We start from the raw sequence: 27,843 nt of genomic DNA, 5'->3' as shown, positions 1-27,843 counted from the left end.
AGAGACAGGGCACATATTTACTCCTCTTCCCTGTGCCTTTGGGGTCTACAATTCACACAGACTGCAGTGTCGATTGTGTTTCTGGAATCCAGCCAGCTCCCATTTAAGGTGCTGTTCTAAGACCTGTGCTAGCTTCTGATCCCACGTGTATGCTGGCACCATCTATTGATAATTTCCCTGGCTACATCAGCCAGCACTTGGTTTAATGTAAATTTCACAGCAATTAAGGAGTTAATACACAGATTATACACCAATTTGACTATAGTCTGCTTCAGCAGGTTGGTTGTTTGGGCTGTCCGAATCCACAGTAATCCTGGTCACTGACTGACAGTACCAGCTGTAGGCAGTGTCCCCTCTGTGAACTGTTTTTGCTTACAGTATGCCTATGCCAGCAAATGTGGCCCTGTTTTGACAGTGGAACCTACATTTTTCTTTCATCACATGGTGGACGGTGGGATTACAGTGGAATGCAAAACTGCCCACCAAGGAGTTAACTTCTTTAATTGCAGCACAGGTCAGTTTTTTTCTTGGTTCCTCAAGGATAGGGCACTTTTTTTGGACAGTAACAAACATATATGCCTATAGGGGAGCGTTGAACTGTGCACTTATTATACTGTATGTCTGTTGGTTAGCCATAGTTTATTTTTCATTCTGTTGTAATTGTTTGTCCACTATTATAAGTATTGTCTATTTCTCCTTCATCCACTAGGGGCCACTGGAGTGTAGTTACAATGGGGAAATAGTAGGTAGTAATGGGGAGCTGGCACTTTAAAAATTCTCACACTGTGGCTAGCTCCTCCCCTACTATATCCCCTCCAAGCCAGTCTTAGTTTAGTGCCCGAGGTAGCTGGTTCACTTGGGTTTAGCTGAAGAATTTTTTTTCTTTTTCTTTATTATTTTATTTTTCTTACACACACTCACAGACTGGCAGCTCTGCCACTGCCAGTCTGCACCGTGGGAGCTGCCGGCGGGGTCCCATCGCAGCTGCGTGCGGCTAGGGATGGGCCCCGGCTGAGGGAGACACTGAGCTCTCCTGAGTTGGCGGACACCGCTGCGTGCGGCGCGTGTCGCGGCCACTCCATCCAGCAGAAGATTCCGGCAGCATGGCAGTGGTGAGTATCAAAAATGGTCGGACACCGCTGCGTGCGGCGTGTGTCGGGACCACTCCATCACAGAAGATTCCGGCCGGACACCGCTACGGCAGCGCATGTCGGGGCCACTCCATCAGAAGGACAGCGGTGAGTACAATCTCCCCCCCTCCAGACTGATGTGTGAATTTACATAATATGGAGTGAGACTCTTAGATGTGATGGTCTTTACTGTGCATAACTATCCCCTACACTGAAAAGCATCCACAGTAGCCCAGTGGATACGTAACCGGGCTAGGGTGAGAGAGGTCGTTGAACTTGGCGCCTTTATGTGGGGGGCGGAGCTTCAGCCCGCTCGGTAAGCGGGCTCAGCGCTCTTCAATCCCCGGCTGCTGCAGACAGGCAGCGGGGCGATACATTTACACTGCCCGGCCGCACAAGCTTACAGACAGCCGGGTCATACATTTGAAAATTTAAAACTGGCGCCGGAGCAGAGGGGCGGAGCTAACTCCCGCTCCGTCCGGCGGGCTCAGACTCTCAGCATACAGGCGGCCGGGGGGGGGGGGTTACACACCGCTCCCCGGCCGCAGCATATATTACAATGTACGGGCGCTCCCCGGCAGCAGCAAATAGGCGGCCGGGGGTTACATTTACTCCGACCGCAGCAAGGCGGCCGGGGGATACATTTGCGCGCCGAGGCAGGGGGGGCGGAGCTAACTCCCGCTCTGTACGGCGGGCTCTCTCCGCTCCCCGCGCCGCTGCAGCACGCCGCTCCAGTGTGTGTGTGGGGTCTCACACTGAAGACTCATTCCTCTCCTGGTTGTGCAGGGAGGATTTCTGTGCAGGTAGGAGGGGTGAGTAAAGGCTTATAACCCGCTGTACTCAGCGGGCTCCCAGGTCTCACTGTCGCTAGGCAACAGACCCTGGCTCTGGGGTTTTTAGCTTTCCAGACTTCATGTTGCTAAAATATAGATACATTCCTCCTGCAGTAGAGTCCTCTGCCCGGCATTTCCTACATGTAGATCAGGAAACCTGCTCTATTACAGGAGCTGGGACTCAGCTCATTAATAATTTAAAAATATACTGTGCAGTATTTATTTACCTACAAATACACAGTATTTATCTACCCTATTGGGTTCACATAGACGGTATTTATCTACCCGGTGGGTTTCACGGTGGTGTGTGTGTATATATACATATATAGTTATGTTTGTATGTGTGTGTATATATATATATATATATATATGTATATATATTTAAGTGTGTGTGTGGGTATGTATATAGATATATCCATACAATACCATATATAGGGAATAAAACAAACACTTCCGCAATGTTTTCTAGAAACAGAATAACCTACCTGGCCACATAACGTTTAAACCCATCTTTTCTCACAGGCTGGTCACCATTTTGAAAAGCCAGCGGAACCTCCGAGAAACATCTGGTGCACCTTAATTAGCGGTACACTACATACAGGGCGGGGTGTTGCCTTCCCTTTATTATTCCTTGGTGTCACTTGGTACTAACCTCGGACCCTGCTTCTTCGCTTGGCTGTCTTAACCCGACGACCTGTGGGGCTGCGACAGTGACAGGTGAACATGAAATCCTACGGGGCAGATGGTTCTGGGGAAGGAACTTTCTGCAGGTTTTCTTGAACCATTGGAGGTAAGTCCACTCTGCTTTCTCCTACTACTGCCCCAGATCCAAGACAGACCTTTACTGGTCTCTCCTTAGATTTTTCCGTGCCCTTTCAGGCTTTCGACTCCACACAGGTGATATCTTCGCCACCAGGGGTTTTCAGGGTAAAAAGGCTGAAGCAGAGGTTCAACATCCTTGGTCCAGTCTGATTTTATGTCATCCTATACACCCATTACACAGACTTTCCTACCACCTGGAGGGTCCCAGGGTAGGCGCGGGTCAAAGGGAGAAGGCTTGGGTGGTTACAACCGTCTCAGGAGTCCCTCGGCATGGGTCGGCCGATTTACGATGACAAGAGAGTCATACTGCAGGCTGCGCTCCATAGGTTTCTAACCGCAAAGGGTATTGATCCTGGTTTTTCACATATCATTTGACTCAGGCTTTTGTTTTTCTTTTCACGTTCCGAAGCCAAGTGGCTTGGACAGGCCTATTCTGGCCTTACAATCCTTTTAGTCTGTGATTGCCAGTTTAAAAAAAAAAAAAAAAAAAAAAAAGGGGGTTTTACGTGTCCCTTCTCTTTGAACAAAAAAGGGAGGTTTACGTGTCCCTTGTCTTCAGAGATGCCTGTTACTGATTTCCGTTGGACAGGCTTTTCTCAGATTCGCATTACAGGATTCTCATTTTCACTGTCAGTCCTTTCCTCTCGGTCTCTCTTCCGCTCCCACAGAGTTTAGGAAGATCACAGAATAACTCTTTTTCAAGGGCAGTGGGTGACGTTGGTTCCCTAATGGGACAATTTACTGCTACTATCCCACTCTGTACATTAGGTGGCTTCTGAATATCCGGAGGATCCAGGAGCTTCTGAGTCGACACAGACCCAATTTATGCTCCGCATAGACGTTTCTCAACACGGTCCGTCAGAGGATTTTTCCTTCCTCGGCACCAGATACTCTATTCCTTCAGTCAAGTTGCGACGCAATGAGTGGTCGCCTCCAGTCCCCTCTGAGCGGGGGACAGCAATCTTCTTTCCAGGTGAGGGAACATTCCCGGGTGAGGGAACATTCCCCGGAGTTTTGTCAGCTGGTCCGCTGTGGGCGGAGATTTCGGATCGACCTCAGGGCGTTCTGACTGACTCTTTAACCCTTTATTAATCTCTGACGTGAGCTCTGGCGGCAGTAGCCGAGGGTGCCCTCAGAGCTCCGGGGAGTTTTTCTGGTTTTTCTATCCTGCCTCCTTTTCTATTTCTACCTCATGTTCGGTAACACAGGAGGGGATTATGCGTGCTAGTCCTCTCGGTGGCGCTGGTTGGGCCACGCAGGACTCGAAGATACAGATACGCCTGTTGTCAGTAGAGGAGCCCTGGCTCCTACCTCGACTGGACTGTCTACTTCAACAGGGTCCTTTTTTCTTGGTTCAATCTTACACTGGTTTCATTGACCCGTGTGACTGTTCACGAGACCTCAGAAGGGAGGAGTTCCCTAGTTCGGTTAGGCCTACTGGGCCCCGATTTCAGAAATCTGTTACCTCTTCTCGCTTTTGCCACTTTTGGAAATCTTTATGGGACATAATAAGGATAAAAGGGGTTTTTCCCCCTTCTTCCAGTTACCATTCATCTTTGGTTTCTCTGGGAGGTTTTGCTCCGCTGCGCTTCAAACCACACTGACCGGAATTTTAGGTCTCTGTCTTTTTCGCTTTTCTTCCAAATGAGATTAGCCTAGCGGCCGTATGTTCGGCCTCTTTTTCAGGTAGTACTCTACTGGCAACTACCCTGGCTATGCTTCGGCCTTAGCGGTTGTTTCTTCCAGAGGGGATGTCCATTTTTCATATAAATCTGACACTAGTGTTTTTCAGTCCTCTCTGAATGTTGTCAGGGCTCGCCAACTCTCTCCACAGAGGTCTCAGGCTGTTCGATGAAGTGTTTTTCTTCTTTGTTCTGTACGATGCTCCCGTACTAAATAGCCGGGGTCCCAGCATACGCTGGGCAGTTGGATACATCTGACCATCAGACAGTCTTCTTGGCGGTTACTAGGGAGCCCCCGCTTCCATTTCAGCGCACTTTACGCGCATTGTAAGACCTTCGTGGGCAGCTGCCCGCGGGGTCTCCATGAATAATTTTTGTCGGGCGGCTACTTGGTCAAACCGACATTCGTTTTGTCAAATTCTACAAGTTTGACACTTTTACGGCCTCTGCATCACTGTTGGGCCGAGCAGTTTTTACAGGACTCTCAGCGCTTTCCCACCCGGTTTTGGGAGCTCTGGGACGTCCCCATTGTAACTACACTCCAGTGGCCCCTAGTGGATGAAGGAGAAATCAGGATTTTGGTACTTACCGATAAATCCCTTTCTCCAATTCCACAGGGGCCACTGGACGCCCGCCCAGCGCTGTTCCTCCTGGTTTTTTGCTTAACGGTTTGCAGATCACCAGATGACTGCTTGTTGAGTTCAGGCTAGCCTGGTTTTTTTGTCAGGTTCTGTTCCAGGTTTAGTTTGTGTTCGCCTGGTTTACAGGGCGAGGCTAACCTCCTCTACCTTACGGTTTGGTTACTACAGCTCTCCTCGGGCACAGTTTTACGTAGACTGGCTTGGAGGGGATATAGTAGGGGAGGAGCTAGCCACAGTGTGAGAATTTTTAAAGTGCCAGCTCCCCATTACTACCTACTATTTCCCCATTGTAACTACACTCCAGTGGCCCCTGTGGAATCGGAGAAAGGGATTTATCGGTAAGTACCAAAATCCTGATATTGCTGGCTTGGTTATTTCAGAACACTAGCCACAGATTGTGTATACTTGTTAACACACAGTACACTTTATTACCTCACCAATAGATATTGGGGTCTATTTACTAAGCCTTGGATGGAGATAAAGTACCAGCCAATCAGCTCCTAACCGTTATGTCACAGGCTGTGTTTGAAAAATGGCAGGAGCTGACTGGCTTGTACTTTATCTCTGTCCACTTTACCTCCATCCAAGGTTTAGTAAATAAACATCATTGTCCTTTAGCGCCTACTGTTACGTTTAGCAGCCAGTCACCCACAGTTTTGGGGCCCTGGTGTCTAATTGCCTAATCTACTTTTTTATTTATATATTTGCATTTTGTTCAGTGCTCTTTCCCCTTACTCACAACCTAGTTACTTTACTCAGTGTTGGGAGTACTTCTTCTGTCAGTGCAATTATGTCTTCTAAGGTATCCTCTTCCAAGTCCTCCCAGAAGGAGAAGGGCGCTCCTGTGCTACATGCTTACACATGCATTACTTAAAGTAAAGAGAATTATTTCTGTGTGGAGCAGGATCATACTGACTTTTATGACCGCTGCTCTGTGGGTCTGCTTCTGAGGTGTTGCCACAGCGCAAACCTGAATATCTTTCTCACTGTCCATTGTTATTAATGAATTTGCTTCCCATTTAGCTTAGTCTCGGCTTCCACAGAATCGGAGAGTATAGCTCATTCCTCTCTGTATAATACACAGCTGTTTCTCTCAGAACTGGCTTGGGTTCCGGGCCTTTCCCAATAAGTTCAGGGGTTGGTCTAGTAACTTACAGCAAATATTGGGTACTTTAGCTTCCCACATAACCCAGAGACAGGGTAAAGCAGGACATCCTCCTACAGAGGATTCACCTTAGGAGAAAGATTTATCCCAGGCATCTGACGTGTACACTGCCTCTGTTCAGAAAGCCCATGTGATGCAGGTCAGGTTTGAGGCTCTGGTTAAGGCGGTCGGATCTGTTTTATCAATTAAAGATTCTGACACTTTGCCTGCTTTTGAGGCACCCCTCTTCAAAGAATGAAGGTGGATTCTTTGGTGTACCCACCTTCTGCGCGTTAGAGGAATACTAGCGGAAGCTTGATCACAACCCCAACAAGATGTTCTTGGTGTCCAGACGCATTTACCTCTTTCTACCCATGTGCTGATTGGGACTAAAAAAAAACTGAGACCCCACCTCCAGTTGACACACATTGCACGATTGGTGAAGTCCACTACTATTCTTATATCGGATTCAGCATCTCTCAAGGACCCAATGGATAGGCAGCTAGAACAATGTCTAAAGTCTGTTTTCACCAATACAGGTACGTCTATTCGCCTGGCCTTGCTTCAGCCTGGATTTCCAAAGCGATCGGCTGCTGGGCGGGCTTCTTGGATGAGTGCCCCAGCTCGGGAACTCGTTGCTCTGATCTCCTCTCGATTGTGGATAACATCAGGGTGGTGAGCACATACTTGGGCAAGGCAGCTCTGGATTCTGGCACCCTAGCCTTCCAAGATTTCTGCTTCTTCAGTGGCGGCCAGGAGATTGTTATGGATGCGCTCTTGATGTGCAGATAACGACTGGAGTCCCTACCGTGTTCTGGGGAGGTTCTCTTTGGCCTTGAGCTTGATCAGGTCATTGCTACAGTAGCGGCCACTAAGACAGCTCTTTTTGCCCCGGCTGCGCGGAGGGCAAGTCCAGAGGTCAAACCTCCTCTTGAGTTCAGATTCCCTTCCTCAAAATACTCGAAGTCCAAGGGATGCCAGTCCTAATCATGTCGTCAACTGGCCACCAAACCAGCTTTAAAAAAAAACAGTGATTTGACTCGGCTGTTCCCCACCTGGGACCTCCCAGGGTGGTGGGCCGCCTCCTTCTCTTTGCCGACATGTGGTTGGAAACCACATCTGACTCCTAGGTCCAGGGCATCATGTCCTGTGGATACTCCCTCACTTTTAAAGACCGTCTGCCGGTACTTTTCCACAGGCTTTTCAATAGATTTTGTAAAATATGCCACCCTTCAGACCCCCTCGCCTCTCTTCTGATGGTAGGCGTAGGTGGTCCCAGTTCCCTCCCCTTAGAGAGGGACCGGTTTTTACTCCAACCTGTTCCTAGTTCAAAATCCAGATGGGTCTTCCAGCCCCATCCTCAACCGCAAAAAGCTGAACTTGTATCTCAAGGTCCCCAAGTTCTCCGATCCATCATGCAGACCCTGCATTCAGGAGACTACATGGCCTCCTTGGATATTCAGAATGCCTACCTTCATATTCCTATCCGGGGGTATCATCAAATGTTACTTTGTTCCGACCACTATCAGGCCTTACTGTTGGTCTCTCAATAGCGCAGAGGGTGTTTACAAAATTCATGGACATCATGGCAGCACACCTGTGCCTCCAGGTTGTCAGAATTTTTCTGTACCTAGACTACCTTCTTCTTGGTAGACGCCTTAGTGGTTCCGTGGTTCTTCCCACTATATTACCTTTTCTCTTTAATCACTCTCCTGCCAGGGGAGTACTTCACAAGCTACAGCAGGAGGGGGAACTGGCCATTCCCTTGGCCCCCAGTTGGTCCAAAGGGCTTGGTACGCAGATCTTCGCAGTCTGTTCATTGCACCTCGTGGTGCCTGCCTCTGAGGCCGGACCTACACACTTGCCTTGCTTTGATGGGGTGGCTGTTGAGTCATTGACCCTGATAGCCAGAGGATTTTCTGATCCCGTTATCCGAACCATGCTCTTGGCCAGGAAACCTTCTTCGGCTAGGATTTACTACGGAGTGTGCAAAACGTATTTCCAATGGTGTTCCGCCTCGCGGTTGGATCCTCTTATCTTTTGAATTTACAGGGTACTTTCCTTCTTACAAACTGGCTTGGCTCTGGGTCTTCGTCTGGCTTCCTTGGAAGTGCAGATGTCAGCCCTTTCAGTTTTTGTTTGTGTCACATGGTGCGCTTGCCTGCAATCCAGACTTTTCTGCAGAGGATGCTTCTTTCTTCATCCTTGGGATCAAACCTGGTCTTGCACATTCTCCAGGAGGCTTCTTTTGAACTCTTACACTCTGTGGAGCATTAGTGGCTCACTTGGAAAACTGTGTTCTTGTTGACCATGCCTCCACTCACTTTTGGGGTATTGCCTTGCAGAGAGCCTTTTCTTATTATCCACGCAGACTGGGCTGTCCTTCGCATGCGTATGGATTAACTTCCAAATGTCTCACCGTTCCACATCAACCAGGAGTTTGTGGTTTTTTTCTCTCTTGACTTCTTACTCTACAGACTCAGGGTCATCCTTACTGTTGCTGGATGTAATATAGGTTCTTTGTCTTGATGTCCGCAGGACTGCAGGGTTCAAAAAGACAGAATCCCTTTTTGTGTTGTATATCACACACAAACAAGGATGGCCAGCCTCTAAGCAAACTTTGGCGCGCTGGTTTGCATCTCACTATCAGACAGGCGTATCAGTTGGCTCAGAAGCCAGTTCCACTTCCAGTCTAAGCTCATTCAACTAGAGCCGTTGGGGCCTCGTAGGCAGTCCGCCGTGGGACCTACGCAGAGTACCTCTGTAAGGCAGCTACATGGTCCTCCACTCACACTTTCAGCAGATTTTACAGTTTTGACACCTTTCACCTCAGCCAATGCAGCTTTTGGGCTCAGGGTCCTTTCTGCAGTGCAGGAGCATTCCCTCCCAAGACGGGACTGCTACCTCAGAGTGGGACCAGCAACATTTTGGCACTTTCCTCTGCTTACTGCAGCAGCAGCAGGCTCACACAGCTCCTTCAGACACTCAGAAAATGCTGGAAAACTGGTACAGAGTGTAGCAAAGGGGGAGAGCCGCTATTGTACACAATCTGTGTCCTATACAGGATTGTGTACAAACTTTATACAAATCATAGTTTTTCACTGTGATGTAATAAGCTGACAGCCTCACTGGGGCTGTGTAGCTTGGGTGTGCTGGTCTTCCTGCTCTCTGTCTCCCTCTCACAAACAGTAAGGGCAGTCTTGATATATTTTAACTGTCTGTGTGTATGTCATTGTGATTTACTGTGAACATGTGTAAACACAAACTATGCAGTGTAAGCCACACCAGATTCTCTCCCTTATCATCTGATTCTGTTTCATGTGAACAATGCAGCCAATCTTCACAACTCAGTGAGGGAGCTGGGGGAGAGGGTCAAGTGCGTTCCTGGTTAGGGGCCCTTAAGAATAAGATGACTGATATGTCAATACAACTCACTGCTAATGTTTAGAAATCTCAACTACTACAACAGGCTGTTGCAGACTTAGCTGCTAGGGCAGATGTTACACAGCCCCCCCCCCCCCCTACTCTAACTCAGGACCACAAAAGTGTGGTTTACCTGCCTTACTCTCTGATTCAGATGAGGATATACAGGAGGATGGGGAGGACTTGGATCCTGTTCGTGGGGATTCAGATTCGGCTCAGGGTATTGAACCCCTAATTTTGGCTATACGGTACATATTAAAGCTCCCTCTAGAGGACACTGCATCACAGCAGTCGTTTTTCTTTACACAAAACAAGCCTAATGTCACTTTCCCTGATTCGGCAGAGTTAGATAACCTATTCAAGTTAGCATGGAAAAATCCAGACAAAAAATTCCAAGTATCAAAAAAGTTTTTGCGCACTCACCCATTTGCTCCTGAAGGTAGGAAGTTTTGGGAGGAACCCCAGGGGTTGACGTCTCAGTCTCTCGACTGTCTAAAAAGGCGGTGTTGTTTGCCCTGGGCTCCTTTACCATAATAGACCCTGGGGACAGAAAACTAGAGACTACACTAAAGTCTGTCTACACAGCAGCAGGTGTATCGCAAAGGCCGTCATAGTGGGTTGCTGGATGACCCATGCCATTAACAAGCACAAAGGAAGAGAAAAGTTGCCTTGAAATGGTGCACAATATTTTATAAATAAAATTTTACTTTTAATAGTAATATTAAAAAGAACTTGCGAAATATTAAAATAAAGACACACAAATGAAAGGATAGAAAAGGAAAATGTTTTTTTTAAAAAGTGTATTACTCACTTTGCACAGGTTGTCCACCCAAAATGTGCCATAGAGGTTAGTTATTAATAACTCATCAAAATTATTGTTATTATTAATAATTACATTTGTTTTGACAAATAAGGTCCATGCAATCAAGCCCAATAAGTGTAAGTTAGTACTTATTGTTCATTATTATCTGGATTAATATTCCAAAAGTATGTTTCCATTCATAATTCTACTCCTCTTTGAATTAATGATCTCACTATCAGACAGGTTTCTCCTTATAGTTAAACTAAATCTTGATGTTAAGCCATAATATGTTTGCAAAATTCTTGCTCTTGTAAAGTTGGTGATGCAGATGGGGTTGATGTCTATAATGAATGATCTATAATTTAGTTTAATATCTTTATAGATATAACTTCTGACATACCAAATTCTTCTCACAGAGCAGTGAATGTAGGTGGCAGAGTTTTAGAATGTACAGTTGTAGCTGCTGTCATAAGAATGTTGCAATATCTGAGGTAAAAGTATCTTGTTACAATGTATCAATGCCTCCTGCTGGCAGCGTGGTTAGATGGCTTTTGCTGACGGATCATGAAAGTGTAGCAGAATCTAAAGGGAAACATATTTTGTTACAAAGTATCGAGGTCTCCTGCTGGCAGTGTAATTAGGTAGCTATGCTATTGTACACAAACACGGCTGCTCAGATCTACATATAGGCTGAGCAGATTGCGTCTTTTGAATTACTGTCTAAGTCAAATATATCATTACAGACCGTTTTCATTCATGTGTAATAGCTTTAATAGTGCCCTATACGCAGTGGCGGATCTAGACTTAACTTTTAGGGGGGGCGGTTTAAGAATGATGACTCCTCCCCCTAATCATAGCCCCTCCCACTTAGTAATGCCCTTCCCGTTCGCTTCTAAAATTTCCTATTGTTGCCATTACTAATAAAATGTTGCCAGTTAGTGGAGAGAACCCTGCGCACTGGTGATACAGACTGGCGAATCGCCATTCCTTCCATCAGGGGTGGTAGAGGATAAGACAGTAGGGCAATTTAAACATGCATGGGATAGACATAAGGATATTCTTACAAAGAAATAAGGATCAGATAAGGTTAGAGATATAAATAATGTAAAAAAAAAAAAAAGGGGCAGACTAGATGGGCCAAGTGGTTCTTATCTGCCGACAAATTCTGTTTCTACAGCACACAGAATGAGCCGAAATTCACATTATAGCACACTGAATGAGCTGAAATTCACATCATAGCACACTGAATGAGCCGAAATTCACATTGTAGCACACTGTATGAGCCGAAATTCACATTATAGCACACAAAATGAGCTAAAATTCACATTATAGCACACAGTATGATCCGAAATTCACATTATAGCACACTGAATGAGCCGAAATTCACATTGTAGCACACTGAATGAGCCGAAATTTACATTGTAGCACACTGAATGAGACAAAATTCACATCATAGCACACTGAATGAGCCGAAATTTACATTGTAGCACACTGAATGAGCCGAAATTCACATTGTAGCACACTGAATGAGCCGAAATTCACATGATAGCACGCAGAATGAGGGAAAATTCACATGAGGCAAAAATGACATAGCACACAGAATGAGGCAAAATTCAGCCAAATAATGCAGGGAGAAGAGGGGGGGGGGGGGGGGGGAGAAATGGGAGAGACACACACACACACACACACACACACACACACACACACACACACTCACCTCATAGATGGAGGCCGGGTCCCGCCGCGGTATTGGGAACGGGGTGCAGCGCGGCGGGGGACAAAGACAGAGAGAGCGTCCTGACGCGCATACAGGAAGGAGGGGGCGTGGTCAGAACAGAGGTCGCTGTACGCGCGTCAGGACGCTCCTCTCTCTTATTGTTCCATATCGACCGTACTATCCAACTTCTGTAAATTGAGAATCCACCCATGGTGTGACAGAAGTCCCACCTGGAGCCATCTCAGCGGCTCCTGTTCCTGGGGATGTTACTGGATACTGTGGCTCAGAAGTTGTTCCTCCCGGAGGACAAGGCGAGAACACTTCAGGAGATGGTTTGGCATGGTACTCCGACCTGCTCGAGTATCTATCCATCTTTGCATAAGATTGTTGGAGAAGATGGTTGCCTCATGCGAGGCGATCCAATATGGGAGGTTCCATGCCAGAACATTTCAATTGGATCTCTCTCTCCTCGTACCCCGCCGCGCTGCACCGCTCTCCACCCCATTCCCAATACCGCGCTGGGACCCGGCCTCCATCCCGGTGCCGGTATATTTAGGGGGGGGGGGGGCGTTCGCCCTAATCGCCCCCCGCTAAATCCGCCACTGCCTATACGGCTGCCATTAATTAACGACTGAAACAATTTCTGACCCTAATATCAACAGCATAAACAGGCATTGAATATGTAGAACACTTCCAGATACAGTGCTTTTCACAGAGCAGTGAATGTAGGTGGCAAAGTGTTAGAATGTGCAGGTGTAGCTGCTATCATAAGAATGTTACAATATCTGAGGTAAAGAGTATCTTGTTACAATGTATCAATGCCTCCTGCTGGCAGCGTAGTTAGATAGCTTTTGCTGACAGATCATGAAAGTGTAACAGAATCTAAAGGGAAAAATATTTTGTTATAAAGTATCAAAGTCTCCTGCTGGCACTGTAGGTAAATATCTATGCTGCCTTTAATGCAGTGACATAGTTGTTCAGGTGTATATATGTAAGCTGAAAGAAATATGTATTTTCCCTTTTATAATTGAGAGATCTATTTATATAGTCATACTGCAATATCTCAGATACAAAATATATTATTACACAGTATCGAGGTCTCCTGCTGGCAGTGTAATTAGGTAGCTATGCTATTACTGGTACACAAACACGGCTGCTCAGATCTACAAATAGGCTGAGCAGATTGCGTCTTTTGAATTACTGTCTAAGCCAAATATATCATTACAGACCATTTTCATTCATGTGCAATCGCTTTAGTAATGCCCTATATGGCTGCCATTAATTAACGACTGGAGCATTTTCTGACCCTAATATCCACAGCATAACCAGGCATTAAATATGTATGACTCTTCAGAGGAGTGAATGGGTACTGAACATGGGCTTTTCTACATACATACGTCTGTTCTATTTATACACATTCAATCTATTTAACCCTCTCGGGAATATGTGTGTATATTGTGATTATTGCATGGACATGAGCATAATGGCGGACATCATGTGTGACCCATGCCATTCACACGTGGGCTTCTTAAATTCAGGAGGGCCTCTCCAGGGATATGCTTCTGGTTACTACGGTGACTCTCCTGAAGCACATTCAAGACACTGCACGCGTCCTGTGTGACTCGCTCAAGGAGATGGGCAGTATTTATGGTAGGACTTCTGCCATGGCAGTGTCGGCGTGCAGGTCCTTGTGGTTGCGTCAATGGATAGCGGACGCAGAGTCCAAGCGCAGTGTGGAATCTCTCCCCTTTTCTGGGGAATGGCTCTTTGGGGTTGAGCTGGATATGTGGATTTCCCAAATCACTGCAGGGAAATCCACGTTTCTCCCCTCTGGGGCCCAGCCGGCTAGGCGCTCCTACCTGGGACATCTGTTTAGTCCTTTCGGTCTAACAGATTTCAGTCTAGGGCAAGAGGTGCCTCCAATGTGGCTAGAGGCACCAGAGGTGCAACCACCGGTTCTCAGGAACAGACCACCAGTTCTGCTTCCATTAAGTCCTCAGCATGATGATGCCCACCCACCCCGAGGGGATCTCGAGGTGGTAGATTGACTGCGTCACTTCAGCCGCATCTGGGAAAGCTCCTGCCAAGATACCAGTGTAAGGGACCTCATTTCTCAGAGCTACAAGCTGGAGTTCAATGGTGCTCCTCCCAAACGATTTTTCAAATCAAGCTTGCCAGCTTTGGAGGATACTCAAGTTACGTTCCAACAGGCCATCCAAAAGTTAGTACAGTCCCACGTCATTGTTCCAGTACCAATACAACAATGGGGAAAGGGTTATTACTACAACTTGTTTGTGGTACCGAAGCTGGACGGCTCGGTAAGGCCCATTTTGAATCTAAAGGCCCTGAACCCTTATCTCAGGGTTTTCAAGTTCAAGATGGAATCCTTAAGAGCAGTGATTGCGAGCCTGGAAGAACAGGAATTCATGGTTTCCTGGATATCAAGGGTGCCTACCTTCATATTCCAATTTGGCCACCTCAGCAGGCTTATCTGAGGTTTGCCCTACTGGACGATCACTACCAGTTCCAGGCCCTACCCTTCAGCCTGTCTACAGCTCCGAGGGTATTCACAAAAGTAATGGCGGAGATGATGTTCCAGCTCCGGGTCCAGGGGGTCAATGTTGTCTTTTACCTGGATGATCTCCCGATAAAAGCAAGATCCAGGGAGCTTTTATTGTTCCATATCGACCGTACTATCCAACTTCTGTAAATTGAGAATCCACCCATGGTGTGACAGAAGTCCCACCTGGAGCCATCTCAGCGGCTCCTGTTCCTGGGGATGTTACTGGATACTGTGGCTCAGAAGTTGTTCCTCCCGGAGGACAAGGCGAGAACACTTCAGGAGATGGTTGGCATGGTACTCCGACCTGCTCGAGTATCTATCCATCTTTGCATAAGATTGTTGGAGAAGATGGTTGCCTCATACGAGGCGATCCAATATGGGAGGTTCCATGCCAGAACATTTCAATTGGATCTCCTGAGCAAGTGGTCCGGATCACATCTTCAGATGCACAGGATGATACAGCTGTCACCTCAGACCAGGATTTCCCTCCTGTATTGGCTGCAGTCCTCCAATCTTCGGTAAGGCCGTAGTTTCGGGATTCAGGATTGGATCCTCCTCGCGACGGAAACGAGTCTGAGAGGATGGGGAGCGGTCACCCAAGGGGCTCAGTTCCAGGGCAGGTGGTCAGCCCATGAAGCCCTCCTACCGATCAACATTCTGGAACTTCGGGGGATCTACAATGCTCTGCTTCTCTGCTTCAGGCCTCTCCTCTACTCAAGGATCACGCGATCCAAGTACAGTCGGACAAGGCCTCAGCAGTGGCGTACATCAATGGACAAGAGGGACAAAAAGCAGAACCTGCATGCGAGAAGTGTCAAAGATACTCCTCTGGGCGGAAATAAATGCAAGAGCAATGTCCGCAATCGTCATTCCGGGTGTGGACAACTGGGAAGCGGACTTCCTGACTCTTCACGATCTCCGCCCGGGGGAATGGGGGCTCCACCATCAGGTGTTTCAGCAGATCATTGACCGGTGGGGCTGCCCACAAATAGACCTGATGGCTTCTCGGCTCAACAAGAAGCTTCATTGGTATTGTTCCCGAACCAGGGACCCTCACGCAAGTGCACTGATGTCGCCTTGGCCTTACCAGCTGGTCTACCTGATTCCGTTGCTCCCAAGGGTGCTCAAGCGAATCAGAAATCAAGGAGTCCAAGCAATTCTGTTTGCCCCGGATTGGCCTCGAATGTCCATTGAAGACCCTTGGCCTCTACCACTAAGAAGAGGTCTTCTTCAACAACGACTGTTCGTCTACCCGTAGTTACTGTGACTTCGTTTGATGGCATGGAGGTTGAGCGGAACATCCTAGTTCACAAGGGCCTTTCCAAGAGAGTCATTGCTACCATGGTTCAGGCCAGGAAACCTGTGACGTTAAACACTATCATCATATCTGGAGGAGATATGTCTCTTTGTGCGAGGAACGCTCGTATCCGCCTGTGGAGTTCCACTTGGGACGTTTCCTACAGGCTGGTGTGGATATGGGCTTATGCCTGGGTTCCATTAAGGTCCAGATTTCGTCCCTCTCAATTTTATTCCAGAAGAAATTGGCAGTGTTGCCAGATGTTCAGACCTTCTTGCAAGGAGTACTTGCCGTTTGTGCTACCCACGGCACCCTGGTACTGTATTTGAATGTAGTGTTAGAATTTCTACAATCCTCCTGGTTTGAACCTCTAATGACCGTAGAAGACAAGTACCTCACGTGGAACACTGTGATGTTGCTGGCCCTAGCTTCTGCTAGACGTATCTCAGAATTGGGTGCCTTATCGTGTGAAAGTCCCTACTTGGTCTTTTACGAGGACAGAGCGGAGCTCAGGACTAGGCAGCAGTTCCTGCCGAAGGTTGTCTCTGCGTTCCACTTGAATTAACCTATTGTGGTTCCGTCAAGTTCTGGCATTTCTGCTCCTCCGGAGGCATTGGATGCTGTGCGTGCCTTGAAGATCTATGTCAAGCAAACGGCTCGGATCAGAAAGACTGATTCCTTGTTCGTGCTCTATGTTGCGCAGAAAAAGTGTTGTCCTTCTTCAAAGCAGTAAATTGCTCGTTGGCTTAGACTTACTGTCCAACAGGCCTATGTGTTGGCAGCCTTACCTGTTCCTGTGTGTCTGAAGGCCCACTCTACGTGGAGTCTCGGCCTTGCAACTATGCCGAGCTGCTTCCAGGGTGGGGAAGAACCCTGGTAGTTTGATACCCTGGCCAAAGAGGATACCCAGTTTGGGCAGGCAGTGCTGCAGAAGTTTCCGCACATTCCCGCCCGTTGTGGAAGCTTTAGGACGTCCCCATCATACTAAGGGGGTTATTCAGAGTTATGACAATAGACATGCGCGGGGACGCCCAGCACAGGGCTATCTCCCCCCCAAGCCTCCCCCCACCCCTGCAGAAGTGCATAAGCATCGGCACAGCGGCGATGCTTTTGCGCTTTTGGAGTAGCTCCCGACCAGTGCAGCTTTAGCGTGCTGGCCGGGAGCTACTTGTCGCTCCCCAGCCCGCAGCGACTGCGTGTGACGTCACACAGCCGCTGCAGCCCGCCCCCCGCACGGTCCGGCCACGCCTGCGTTAACCGGACCGCTCCCACGAAACGGCGGACAAACACCGCCGTTCCGCCTGCCCCCTGTGGCGCATGCACAGTACTGACCCAATCGCTGCGCTGCGATAAACTTCAGCGTGCGATCGGGTCAAAATGACCCCCTAAGTCTCCCCAATATCCCTTATGGATGATAGAGAAAATAGGATTTTAATTACCTACCGGTAAATCCTTTTCTCGTAGTCCATAAGGGATATTGGGCGCCCGCCTCAGTGCGTTGACTTTTCTGCAGGTTCTATTTATGTGGTTACCGGTTCAGCTGTTGCTGGTTGTTTTATGTTCGTGGTGTGTAAATCTCACCACTTATTGTTATGTTTCTTCTCTAAAGTATGTCCTTTCTCCTTCGGGCACTGTTTTCCCTATAACTGCCTGTGGAGGGGGCATAGAGGGGAGGACCCAGCATACCCAGTGAAGCAATTTAAAGTACACCGGCTCCTTTGTACCCCGTCTATTTCCCATTGTACCAAGTATCCCCAATATCCCTTATGGACTACGAGAAAAGGATTTGCTGGTAGGTAATTAAAATGCTATTTTTAACTACATGCTATATCCATGAGGACTGAACGTGACCTATAATATTGTACCAGTTTGGCAAGGTGGTTGTACTGCTCAGAAATGTGTTTATGGCTCTATTGCTAAGAACTGCTTGTTTTCCCTTTTTCCCTTTTATACTTAAGACTGTGTGTAACATGAGTTATATCATTATGTGTAGGAAATCAAGAGCAACGCATATGAGGTAATGGCTAGCATTGCTGCGGTTTTGAGTTCGGTTTCCACCACAACCCTAAATGTAAAGAGGGTCTGAAGACCCATGTCTGCCACATGTGCATCCATTATAAGCAGTGTACCTATAGATACTACACCAGCATATCTATCTGTCTATCATTTTTCTATTATTTTCTGTTTACATTGGAGTATTTATCTACTCCCCAAAAACCCTGTCCTTACAGGGAATACAGGTTCTGTTCTGGAATTCTGCTCTCAGTCAAGCTAACTAAAATCCTCTTTTTCAGTGGAACTACATACTCAGTGGCTTTATTATGTATACCCTTCCAGTGTTGGGTGAGGCCCCTAACAATCCCCAGTACAGCCCAAATTATTTGTGGCACGAGTTGAATGAGGTGCTTGAAATATTCGCTACGTACTCTGTTCCATGTAGACATGATAGCATCACACAGCTGCTGCACATGCTTGCTGCAAATCTCTAATTTCACCACATCGCAAAGGTGAACTCACTAATTGAGATCAGGTAACTGTGGAGGCCATTGGAGTATACTGGTCTGTGAAATAATGTGCGCTTTGTCACATGAGGAGTCATCCTGCACCAGAAGTGCCCATTAGAAGATCAGTGCACTTGACCATAAATTGATGCACATGGTCAGCAATAAATGTCAGGTATACTCTGGCATTTAAATTATGCTCCGTTGGTATTAACCACTTAACTGGCATGGTCTGATCTCATGCAACTGCGCCATCCCACCCTGTCCTCCTGTTTTTGATGAGGAGATCCATTCTGCAGATGTGCATAATATAATGTTTAAATATTTTAAAAAATACTTTTTAAACTTTTATTTAATAACATTTTAAAAAACAATGTTATTAACAGTTTTGAAGGGGAAAATCGTTAGTTAAGTGGTTTTAAAGGGCCTAATGTGTTCCAAGAAAGTATTACCCATACCATTACACCATCATCGCAATCCTGCACTGCTGACACAAGGCTGGATGGATCCTTGGATTCATGTTTACACCAAATTCTGTTTCTACCTTATTGCAGCAGAAATTAAGGCTTGTATCAGTCTTAACTGTTCAGTTCTTGTGGGTTTTTGCCCATTGCAGCCACATTTCCTGTTCCTGACTGACAGGATTGGAGCCTGGTGTGTTAGTCTGTGACTATAGCCTATCCACTTCAATCTCTGACATTCTCTATACTTTACCTCTCTTCTCTATACTTTACCTCTGTTGTAGCACATGGTTATTTGTAATATTTTTGCCTTTGTCATCTTAAATCAGTTTGGCCATTGTCCTGTGATCTCTCACATTAACCAGGCATTTTCAGTGTTTTTGTTTTACACACCATACTGTGTAAAGTTTAGAGACTATTGTGCATAAAAATCCGAGGAGATTACTAGTTTCATAGATACTGAAACCATCCCACTTGGCATCAGCAAACATTCCACAATCAAAGTCAATTAGATCACATGTATGATCATTTATTTATGTGAAATTAGCACATTACTTTGTACTTTTTAATTGGTAACCAAACAATATTGCAATAACACTGTTTGACAGACAGAAAAAGTAAGTGTGCCTTGCTTTTTAGCTTACAACCTATAGGATAACATGCACCATGCTAATACAAGAACAACGTAGGCGGCACTCCACTGACTTTAAAAAATAAAATAAATTGTGTATTACTCAAGCAACATACTGTAGGGTCCAACATTTCAACAGCGTGCAGGGTGTTTTTCTCTTACGTCCTAGAGGATGCTGGGGACTCCGGAAGGACCATGGGGTATAGACGGGCTCCGCAGGAGACATGGGCACTATAAAGAACTTTTAGTATGGGTGTGCACTGGCTCCTCCCTCTATGCCCCTCCTCCAGTTGGATTTTGTGCCCAGAGGAGATAGGGTGCATTACAGAGGAGCTCTCCAGAGTTTCTCTGAAAAAGAATTTTGTTAGGTTTTTTATTTTCAGGGAGCACTGCTAGCAACAGGCTCCCTGCATCGTGGGACTGAGGAGAGAGAAGCAGACCTACTTAAATGATAGGCTCTGCTTCTTAGGCTACTGGACACCATTAGCTCCAGAGGGAGTCGGAACGCAGGTCTCACCCCGCCGTTCGTCCCAGAACCGCGCCGCTGTCCTCCTCGCAGAGCCGGAAGATAGAAGGCGGGTGAGTATAAGAAGAAAAGAAGACTTCAAGGCGGCAGAAGACTTCAGATCTTCACTGAGGTAAGCGCGCAGCGGTAACGCTGCGCGCCATTGCTCCCACACGCAACGGGCACAGATGGGTGCAGGGGGGGCGCCCTGGGCAGCAATAAACCTCAGGTCTGGCATACAAGGGTACATTAGGCTGCGGAGGCAGTAAATGAAGAGATCCCCTGCCATTTTTTTAATATTGAAGCGGGACCGAAGCCCGCCGCTGGAGGGGGCGGAGCTTGATCCATAAGCACTAACAGCGCCATTTTCTCCACAGAACGCTGCAGAGAAGCTAGCTCCCCGGACTCTCCCCTGCTGAACTCGGTGACAGAGGGCTGAAAAGAGGGGGGGGGGGGGGGGCATGTTTAAGGCACAGTGAGTGTATAACATTGATTTTATATATATATATATATATATATATATATATATATATATATATATATATATAAAAAGCGCTATCTGGGTTTTATTCCAGTGTCAGTTTGGCGCTGGGTGTGTGCTGGCATACTCTCTCTCTGTCTCCCCAAAGGGCCTTGTTGGGGGAATTGTCCCCTTATAGATATATCCCTGTGTGTCTGGGGGTGTCGGTACATGCGTGTCGGCATGTCTGAAGTGGAAGGCTCGTCCAAGGAGGAGGTGGAGCAGATGTGTGGTGTGTCTCCGTCGGCAACGCCGACTCATGATTGGATGGACATGTGGCATATGTTAAATGCGAGTGTGGCCTCATTACATAAGAGACTGGACAAACCAGAGTCCAGGGAGAAAGCAGGGAGTCAATCCACGGAATGGACTGGGTCACAGGGCCCTTCTGGGTCTCAAAAACGTCCCCTATCCCAAATAGTGGACACTGGTACCGACACGGATTCTGACTCCAGTGTAGACAACGATGATGCAAAATTACACCCAAGGGTGGCAAAGAGTATTCAGTGTATAATTATTGCAATAAAAGATGTTTTGCATATCACTGATGACCCCTCTGTCCCTGATACGAGGGTGCGCATGTATAAGGAAAAGAAACCTGAGGTTACCTTTCCCCATCTCATGAGCTTAACGAGTTATTTGAAAAAGCTTGGGAAACTCCAGATAAAAAACTGCAGATTCCCAAAAGGGTTCTTATGACGTATCCTTTCCCTGCACAGGACAGGGTACGTTGGGAATCCTCTCCCAGGGTGGACAAGGCTTTAACGCGCCTGTCCAAGAAGGTGGCGCTGCCGTCTCCGGACACGGCAGCCCTCAAGGATCCTGCTGATCGCAGACAGGAGACTACTTTAAAGTCTATTTATGCGCATACGGGTGCTTTGCTCAGACCGGCAATAGCATCGGCATGGGTATGTAGCGCAGTTGCAGCTTGGACAGATACCTTGTCTGCTGACCTTGATACCCTAGACAGGGATACCATTAAATTAACCTTAGCCCACATTAAAGACGCAGTCTTATATATGAGGGACGCACAAAGAGACGTTGGGCTGCTGGGTTCCAGTGCCAATGCCATGGCTATTTCTGCGAGACGAGCTCTATGGACCCGCCAATGGACGGGTGATGCAGACTCAAAGAAGCATATGGAGGTTTTACCTTACAAGGGTGACGTGTTTGGGGAGGGGCTCGCGGACCTGGGTGCCACAGCTACCGCTGGTAAGTCTACCTTTTTACCTTTTGTTCCCCAACAGCAAAAGAAAACTCCACAGTATCAGATGCAGTCCTTTCGGTCGCATAAGTCCAGAAGAGGTCGAGGCTCCTCCTTCCTTGCCGGAGGTAAGGATAGAGGAAAGAGAACACCTGCTTCGGCTAGTTCCCAGGAGCAGAAGTCCTCCCTGGCTTCTACAAAATCCACCGCATGACGCTGGGGCTCTCCTAAGGGAGTCCGCACCAGTGGGGGCGCGGCTTCGACTTTTCAGCCAGATCTGGATTCTTTCAGACATGGATCCTTGGGTGATGGAAATTGTTTCCCAAGGCTACAAGCTGGAATTCGAAGAGGTGTGCCCCCTCGCTGATTTTTCAAGTCAGCCTTGCCAGCTTCACCACCCGAGAGGGAAGTAGTGTTAGCTGCAATTCAAAAGCTGTGTCAACAGCAAGTGGTGGTCAAGGTTCCCCTGGTCCAACAGGTAAAAGGGTATTATTCAACCCTGTTTGTGGTCCCGAAGCCGTATGGTTCAGTCAGACCCGTTTTAAATCTAAAATCCCTAAACCTGTACTTGAAAAAGTTCAAATTCAAGATGGAATCGCTCCGAGCTATAATATCCAGCCTGGATGGGGGGGATTTGATGGTGTCACTGGACATAAAGGATGCATACCTTCATGTCCCCATATATCCCCCTCATCAGGAGTACCTGAGATTCGCTGTAAAGAACTGTCATTACCAGTTTCAGACGTTGCCGTTTGGGCTTTCCACGGCCCCGAGGATTTTCACCAAGGTATTGGCGGAGATGATGGTGCTCCTGCGCAGGCAGGGAGTCACAATTATCCCATACTTGGATGATCTCCTGATAAAGGCGAGATCGAGAGACCAATTGCTGAAGAGCGTGTCGCTCTCCCTGAAAGTGCTGCAACAGCACGGTTGGATTCTCAATCTGCCAAAGTCACAGTTGGTTCCTACGACTCGGCTATCATTCCTAGGCATGATTCTGGACATGGAACAAAAGAGGGTTTTCTCCCAGAACATGGTCAGAAACCTGCTAAAACCAAAAAGTGTGTCTGTTCATCAATGCACTCGAGTTCTGGGGAAAATGGTGGCAGCCTACGAGGCCATCCCCTTCGGCAGGTTTCATGCGAGAGCTTTTCAGTGGGACCTTCTGGACAAGTGGTCCGGGTCCCATCTACAAATACATCAGAAAATAACCCTGTCCCCCAGGACCAGGGTGTCTCTCCTGTGGTGGCTGCAGAGTGCTCACCTTCTAGAGGGTCGCAGGTTCGGCATTCAAGACTGGGTTCTGGTGACCACGGACGCGAGCCTCCGAGGATGGGGAGCAGTCACACAAGGAAGAAATTTTCAGGGACTATGGTCAAGCCAGGAGGCTTGTCTACACATCAACATACTGGAATTGAGGGCCATATGCAATGGCCTACGACTAGCGGAGAATCTTCTTCGCGACCTACTGGTTCTGATTCAATCAGACAACGTCACAGCCGTGGCTCATGTAAACCGCCAAGGCGGGACAAGGAGCAGAGTGGCGATGGCGGAAGCCGCCAGGATTCTTCGCTGGGCGGAAAATCACGTAAGCGCTCTGTCAGCTGTCTTCATTCCGGGAGTGGACAACTGGGAAGCAGACTTCCTCAGCAGACACGATCTCCATCCGGGTGAGTGGGGACTTCATCAAGAAGTTTTGGCAGAGATAACAAGTCTTTGGGGAATTCCTCAAATAGACATGATGGCGTCACGCCTCAACAAAAAGCTTCAGAGGTATTGTGCCAGGTCTCGGGACCCTCAGGCAGTAGCAGTAGACGCCCTAGTGACACCATGGGTGTTTCAGTCGGTCTATGCATTTCCTCCTCTTCCTCTCATCTCAAAAATATTGAGAATCATAAGATAAAGAAGAGTGCAGACAATACTCATTGTCCCAGATTGGCCTCGAAGGGCCTGGTACTCAAACAGATCTTCAGGAAATGCTCACAGAAGATCCGTGGCCTCTTCCTCTCAGGGAGGACCTGTTACAGCAGGGGCCATGTGTGTTCCAAGACTTACCGCAGTTACGTTTGACAGCATGGCGGTTGAACGCCGAATCCTAGCTGGGAAAGGTATTCCGGAGGAAGTTATCCCTACTCTGATAAAGGCTAGGAAGGAGGTGACGGCAAAGCATTATCACTGTATCTGGAGGAAGTATGTATCTTGGTGTGAAGCCAAGAATGCTCCTACGGAAGATTTCCTTCTGGGCCGGTTTCTCCACTTTCTACAGACAGGAGTGGATATGGGCCTGAAGTTAGGCTCCATTAAGGTACAGATTTCGGCCCTATATATATTCTTTCAGAGGGAATTGGCTTCTCTCCCAGAAGTCCAGACGTTTGTGAAGGGAGTGCTGCTCATCCAGCCCCCCTTTGTGCCCCCAGTGGCACCGTGGGACCTTAACGTGGTGTAAAGGTTTCTGAACTCTCACTGGTTTGAACTTCTTCAAACAGTGGATTTAAAATTTCTCACGTGGAAGGTGGTCATGTTATTGGCCTTGGCATCTGCAAGGCGGGTGTCCGAACTGGCGGCCTTGTCCCACAAGAGCCCCTATTTGATTTTCCATGTGGATAGAGCAGAGTTGAGGACACGTCCTCAATTTTTGCCTAAGGTGGTTTCTTAATTTCATATGAACCAACCTATTGTGGTGCCTGTGGCTACGGGGGACTGGGAGGACTCCAAGTCCCTGGATGTAGTCAGGTCCTTAAAGATTTATGTAACCAGGACGGCTAGGGTTAGGAAAACAGAGGCTCTGTTTGTCTTGTATGCAGCCAACAAGGTTGGCGCTCCTGCTTCTAAGCAGACTATTGCTCGCTGGATCTGTAACACGATTCAGCAGGCTCATTCTACGGCTGGATTGCCGGTACCAAATTTGGTAAAGGCCCATTCCACTAGGAAGGTGGGCTCTTCTTGGGCGGCTGCCCGAGGCGTCTCGGCATTACAGTTTTGCCGAGCAGCTACTTGGTCGGGTTCAAACACTTTTGCAAAATTCTACAAGTTTGATACCTTGGCTGATGAGGACCTTGCGTTTGCTCAGTCGGTGCTGCAGAGTCATCCGCACTCTCCCGCCCGGTTTGGAGCTTTGGTATAATCCCCATGGTCCTTACGGACTCCCCAGCATCCTCTAGGACATAAGAGAAAATAAGATTTTAAACCTACCGGTAAATCTTTTTCTCCTAGTCCGTAGAGGATGCTGGGCGCCCGTCCCAGTGCGGACTACATCTGCAAGACTTGTATGTAGTTGTTGCTTTCATAAGGGTTATGTTACAGTTGGAATCGGTCTTTGACTGATACTGTTTTTTGTTCATACTGTTAACTGGTTGCGTATATTCCATGTTATATGGTATGATTGGTGTGGGCTGGTATGAATCTTGCCCTTAGATTAACAAAATCCTTTCCTCATATTGTCCATCTCCTCTGAGCACAGTTCTCTAACTGAGGTCTGGAGGAGGGGCATAGAGGGAGGAGCCAGTGCACACCCATACTAAAAGTTCTTTATAGTGCCCATGTCTCCTGTGGAGCCCGTCTATACCCCATGGTCCTTACGGAGTCCCCAGCATCCTCTTCGGACTAGGAGAAAAAGATTTACCGGTAGGTTTAAAATCTTATTTTTTCAAGGACAGGTGCTGTACTATAATTGAGTAGATTAGGTTGAAATGAGCTATTTTGAGATGCTTAGAGAGATTTCTGTTGGTTTACTTTTATTTATATGTAAGTAGAAGTATTTTTGAATTAATTTTGTAAAGTACAGGCAACCAGTGTAGGGGTATGCAGAGAAGCAGTACAAGCACATTTTACAATGAAAATCAGTCTAGATTATAGGAGTGAAAGTCTGTTTAGAAGGAAGACCAGTAAGAGGGTTATTGCAATAGTCCGTGAGGAAGACAATAAGTGCCAATGTCGTTTATGTTTGTTTTCTATGGCTTTTTCTTAGATTTCTGTTACAGAATTTGGGTAAAGATTACATTTAGGGTGTAAAGGACATTTCTTAGTCAAGGATTATACGTAGGGCGCAAGCTTGAGTGGTTGGATTTATGGTCATATTGTCAATTTATGTTGGTTGGTGGGAATATTAATCCTATCCTGGTGTTTGGTCTGAACAACAACTGAATTTCTTGACCATGTCTGCATGCTTTTTTTAAATTGGGTTGCATGATTAGTTGATTAAGAACCAAGTGTTTCCATTGTTTAGGTTAAATGTATTCATTTTTTAAAAACAATTCAGCTTTGTTTCAGAGATAGTATGTGTTTTTACATTTTTAGGTTTATGTTGTGTTATTGTTGTCAGACCTAGGAAAATTTGTTGTGTTTTTTTAGTTCTTAGAGACTTATTTGTGATTTCCCCCTCTCCATTACATAGGATGAACTTGCACGTGTCCTTGTGACGCTGTTTGATTCTCGTCATCTCCTGTATCAGCTACTGTGGAACATGTTCTCTAAAGAAGTCGAGCTAGCAGACTCCATGCAGACGCTCTTCAGAGGAAATAGCTTGGCTAGTAAAATCATGACATTTTGTTTTAAGGTGTGTGTTTCCTATTAAACATCTTGTGTTATACTGGGAAAACCATTTGTGAAAAACATTTAAACAGTTTTTATTAATCCTGCAAAAAGTACTATGTTCAAAAGGTTTATTGGTAGTAGAAATGTATGTATACAGTTTGAGTATCCCATATCCAAATATTCCAAAATACGGAATATTCCGAAATACAGACTTTTTTTGAGTGAGATAGTGAAACCTTTGTTTTCTGATGGCTCAATGTACACAAACTTTGGTTAATACACAGTTATTAAAAATATTGTATTAAATGACCTTAAGGCTGTGTGTATAAGGTGTATATGAAACATAAATGAATTGTGTGAATGTAGACGCACTTTGTTTAATGCACAAAGTTATTAAAAATATTGTCTAAAATTACCTTGTGTGTAAGGTGTAAATGTAACATAAATGTATTCTGTGCTTAGATTTAGGTCCCATCACCATGATATCTCATTATGGTATGCAATTATTCCAAAATACGGAAAAATCCGATATCCAAAATACCTATGGTCCCAAGCATTTTGGATAAGGGATACTCAACCTGTATTAATGTGTGGTTTTTCTTTCCAATGGTTAAACTTGTCCGGACTTCACAAAAGAACAAAGTACTTAAACTTAAGGTTCAATATTTACTTTAAAAAATGTATTGTTAGGTTGATTTGCAATGTTGTTTGTTCTATATGTAAATTTGTTTTCGTTGGAAAAGCACTTTTAAATATGCAGGTTATTCTGTAAACTCTCTACCAGTCTTTCAGTACAGTGAACTAAAGTCTGGCTGGGTTTTTTTGCAAATCTGTAGGCTGTATGCTGCTTGTATGAGTAAAGCACAATCCTTTTACATCTCTGTATAATTTGGGTAGTGTTTCCCAGTTGTCCTGGTGTCGCACATTCTTCTTTCTCTTCTATTACTAGCCTTTGCATTTATTTCATTCTCAATTTGAATATTGCTTATCAGGTTCAAATGCTTTGCTCTGTTCCAAATGTTTTTTTAATAGCCTACTGTATATTGGGATTGTGTATTTGGGTCTGATTTCACAGATTACTGCATTCTGGTAGTCTTGTGTATTTTATACAGTGGTTTCTTTGTTTTCTTATAAATTTGGAGAGTTTGGACCACGTTGCACCAAGTTTTTTTTGGGTTTTTTTTGCGAGCAGATGAACCCTATATGCAGGCCACAGAATTTATGCCCCCTTATGTATAGGGTACTTCTACACTTATAATTATTTAGGACGGTATTAGTGACTCTCAAGTGAGTAGCAGTTTAAAAGGCATATCAAGGTGCGTGGTTTAAACCCACACGTATGAATGCTTGTTGGTGGACTGAAGCTGCTTGGAAAAGTCAGCGAGGTAACGACAAAATCTGGGGTTCACGCATGGGAAAACCCACTCATTCTGC

At 46.5% G+C, this 27,843-nt stretch overlaps 1 protein-coding gene across 9 annotated transcripts in view; it reads left to right on the top strand.

The window, feature by feature from the left end:
- NF1 (neurofibromin 1) overlaps positions 1 to 27,843 on the top strand; it is a 738,710-nt gene that overhangs the window by 377,868 nt on the left and 332,999 nt on the right. For all 9 annotated transcript variants that reach the window (XM_063953658.1, XM_063953661.1, XM_063953657.1 and 6 more), the window contains one exon: positions 26,270 to 26,431. In XM_063953658.1, the coding sequence (XP_063809728.1) occupies positions 26,270 to 26,431 (162 nt within the window). The remainder of the gene's footprint in view (positions 1 to 26,269; positions 26,432 to 27,843) is intronic.

The sequence above is a fragment of the Pseudophryne corroboree genome, chromosome 2 (assembly GCF_028390025.1).
Source record: "Pseudophryne corroboree isolate aPseCor3 chromosome 2, aPseCor3.hap2, whole genome shotgun sequence".
NCBI lineage: Eukaryota > Metazoa > Chordata > Amphibia > Anura > Myobatrachidae > Pseudophryne > Pseudophryne corroboree.
Note: the sequence above shows the minus strand (reverse complement) of the source record. Positions and strands in the feature narration are given on the sequence as shown.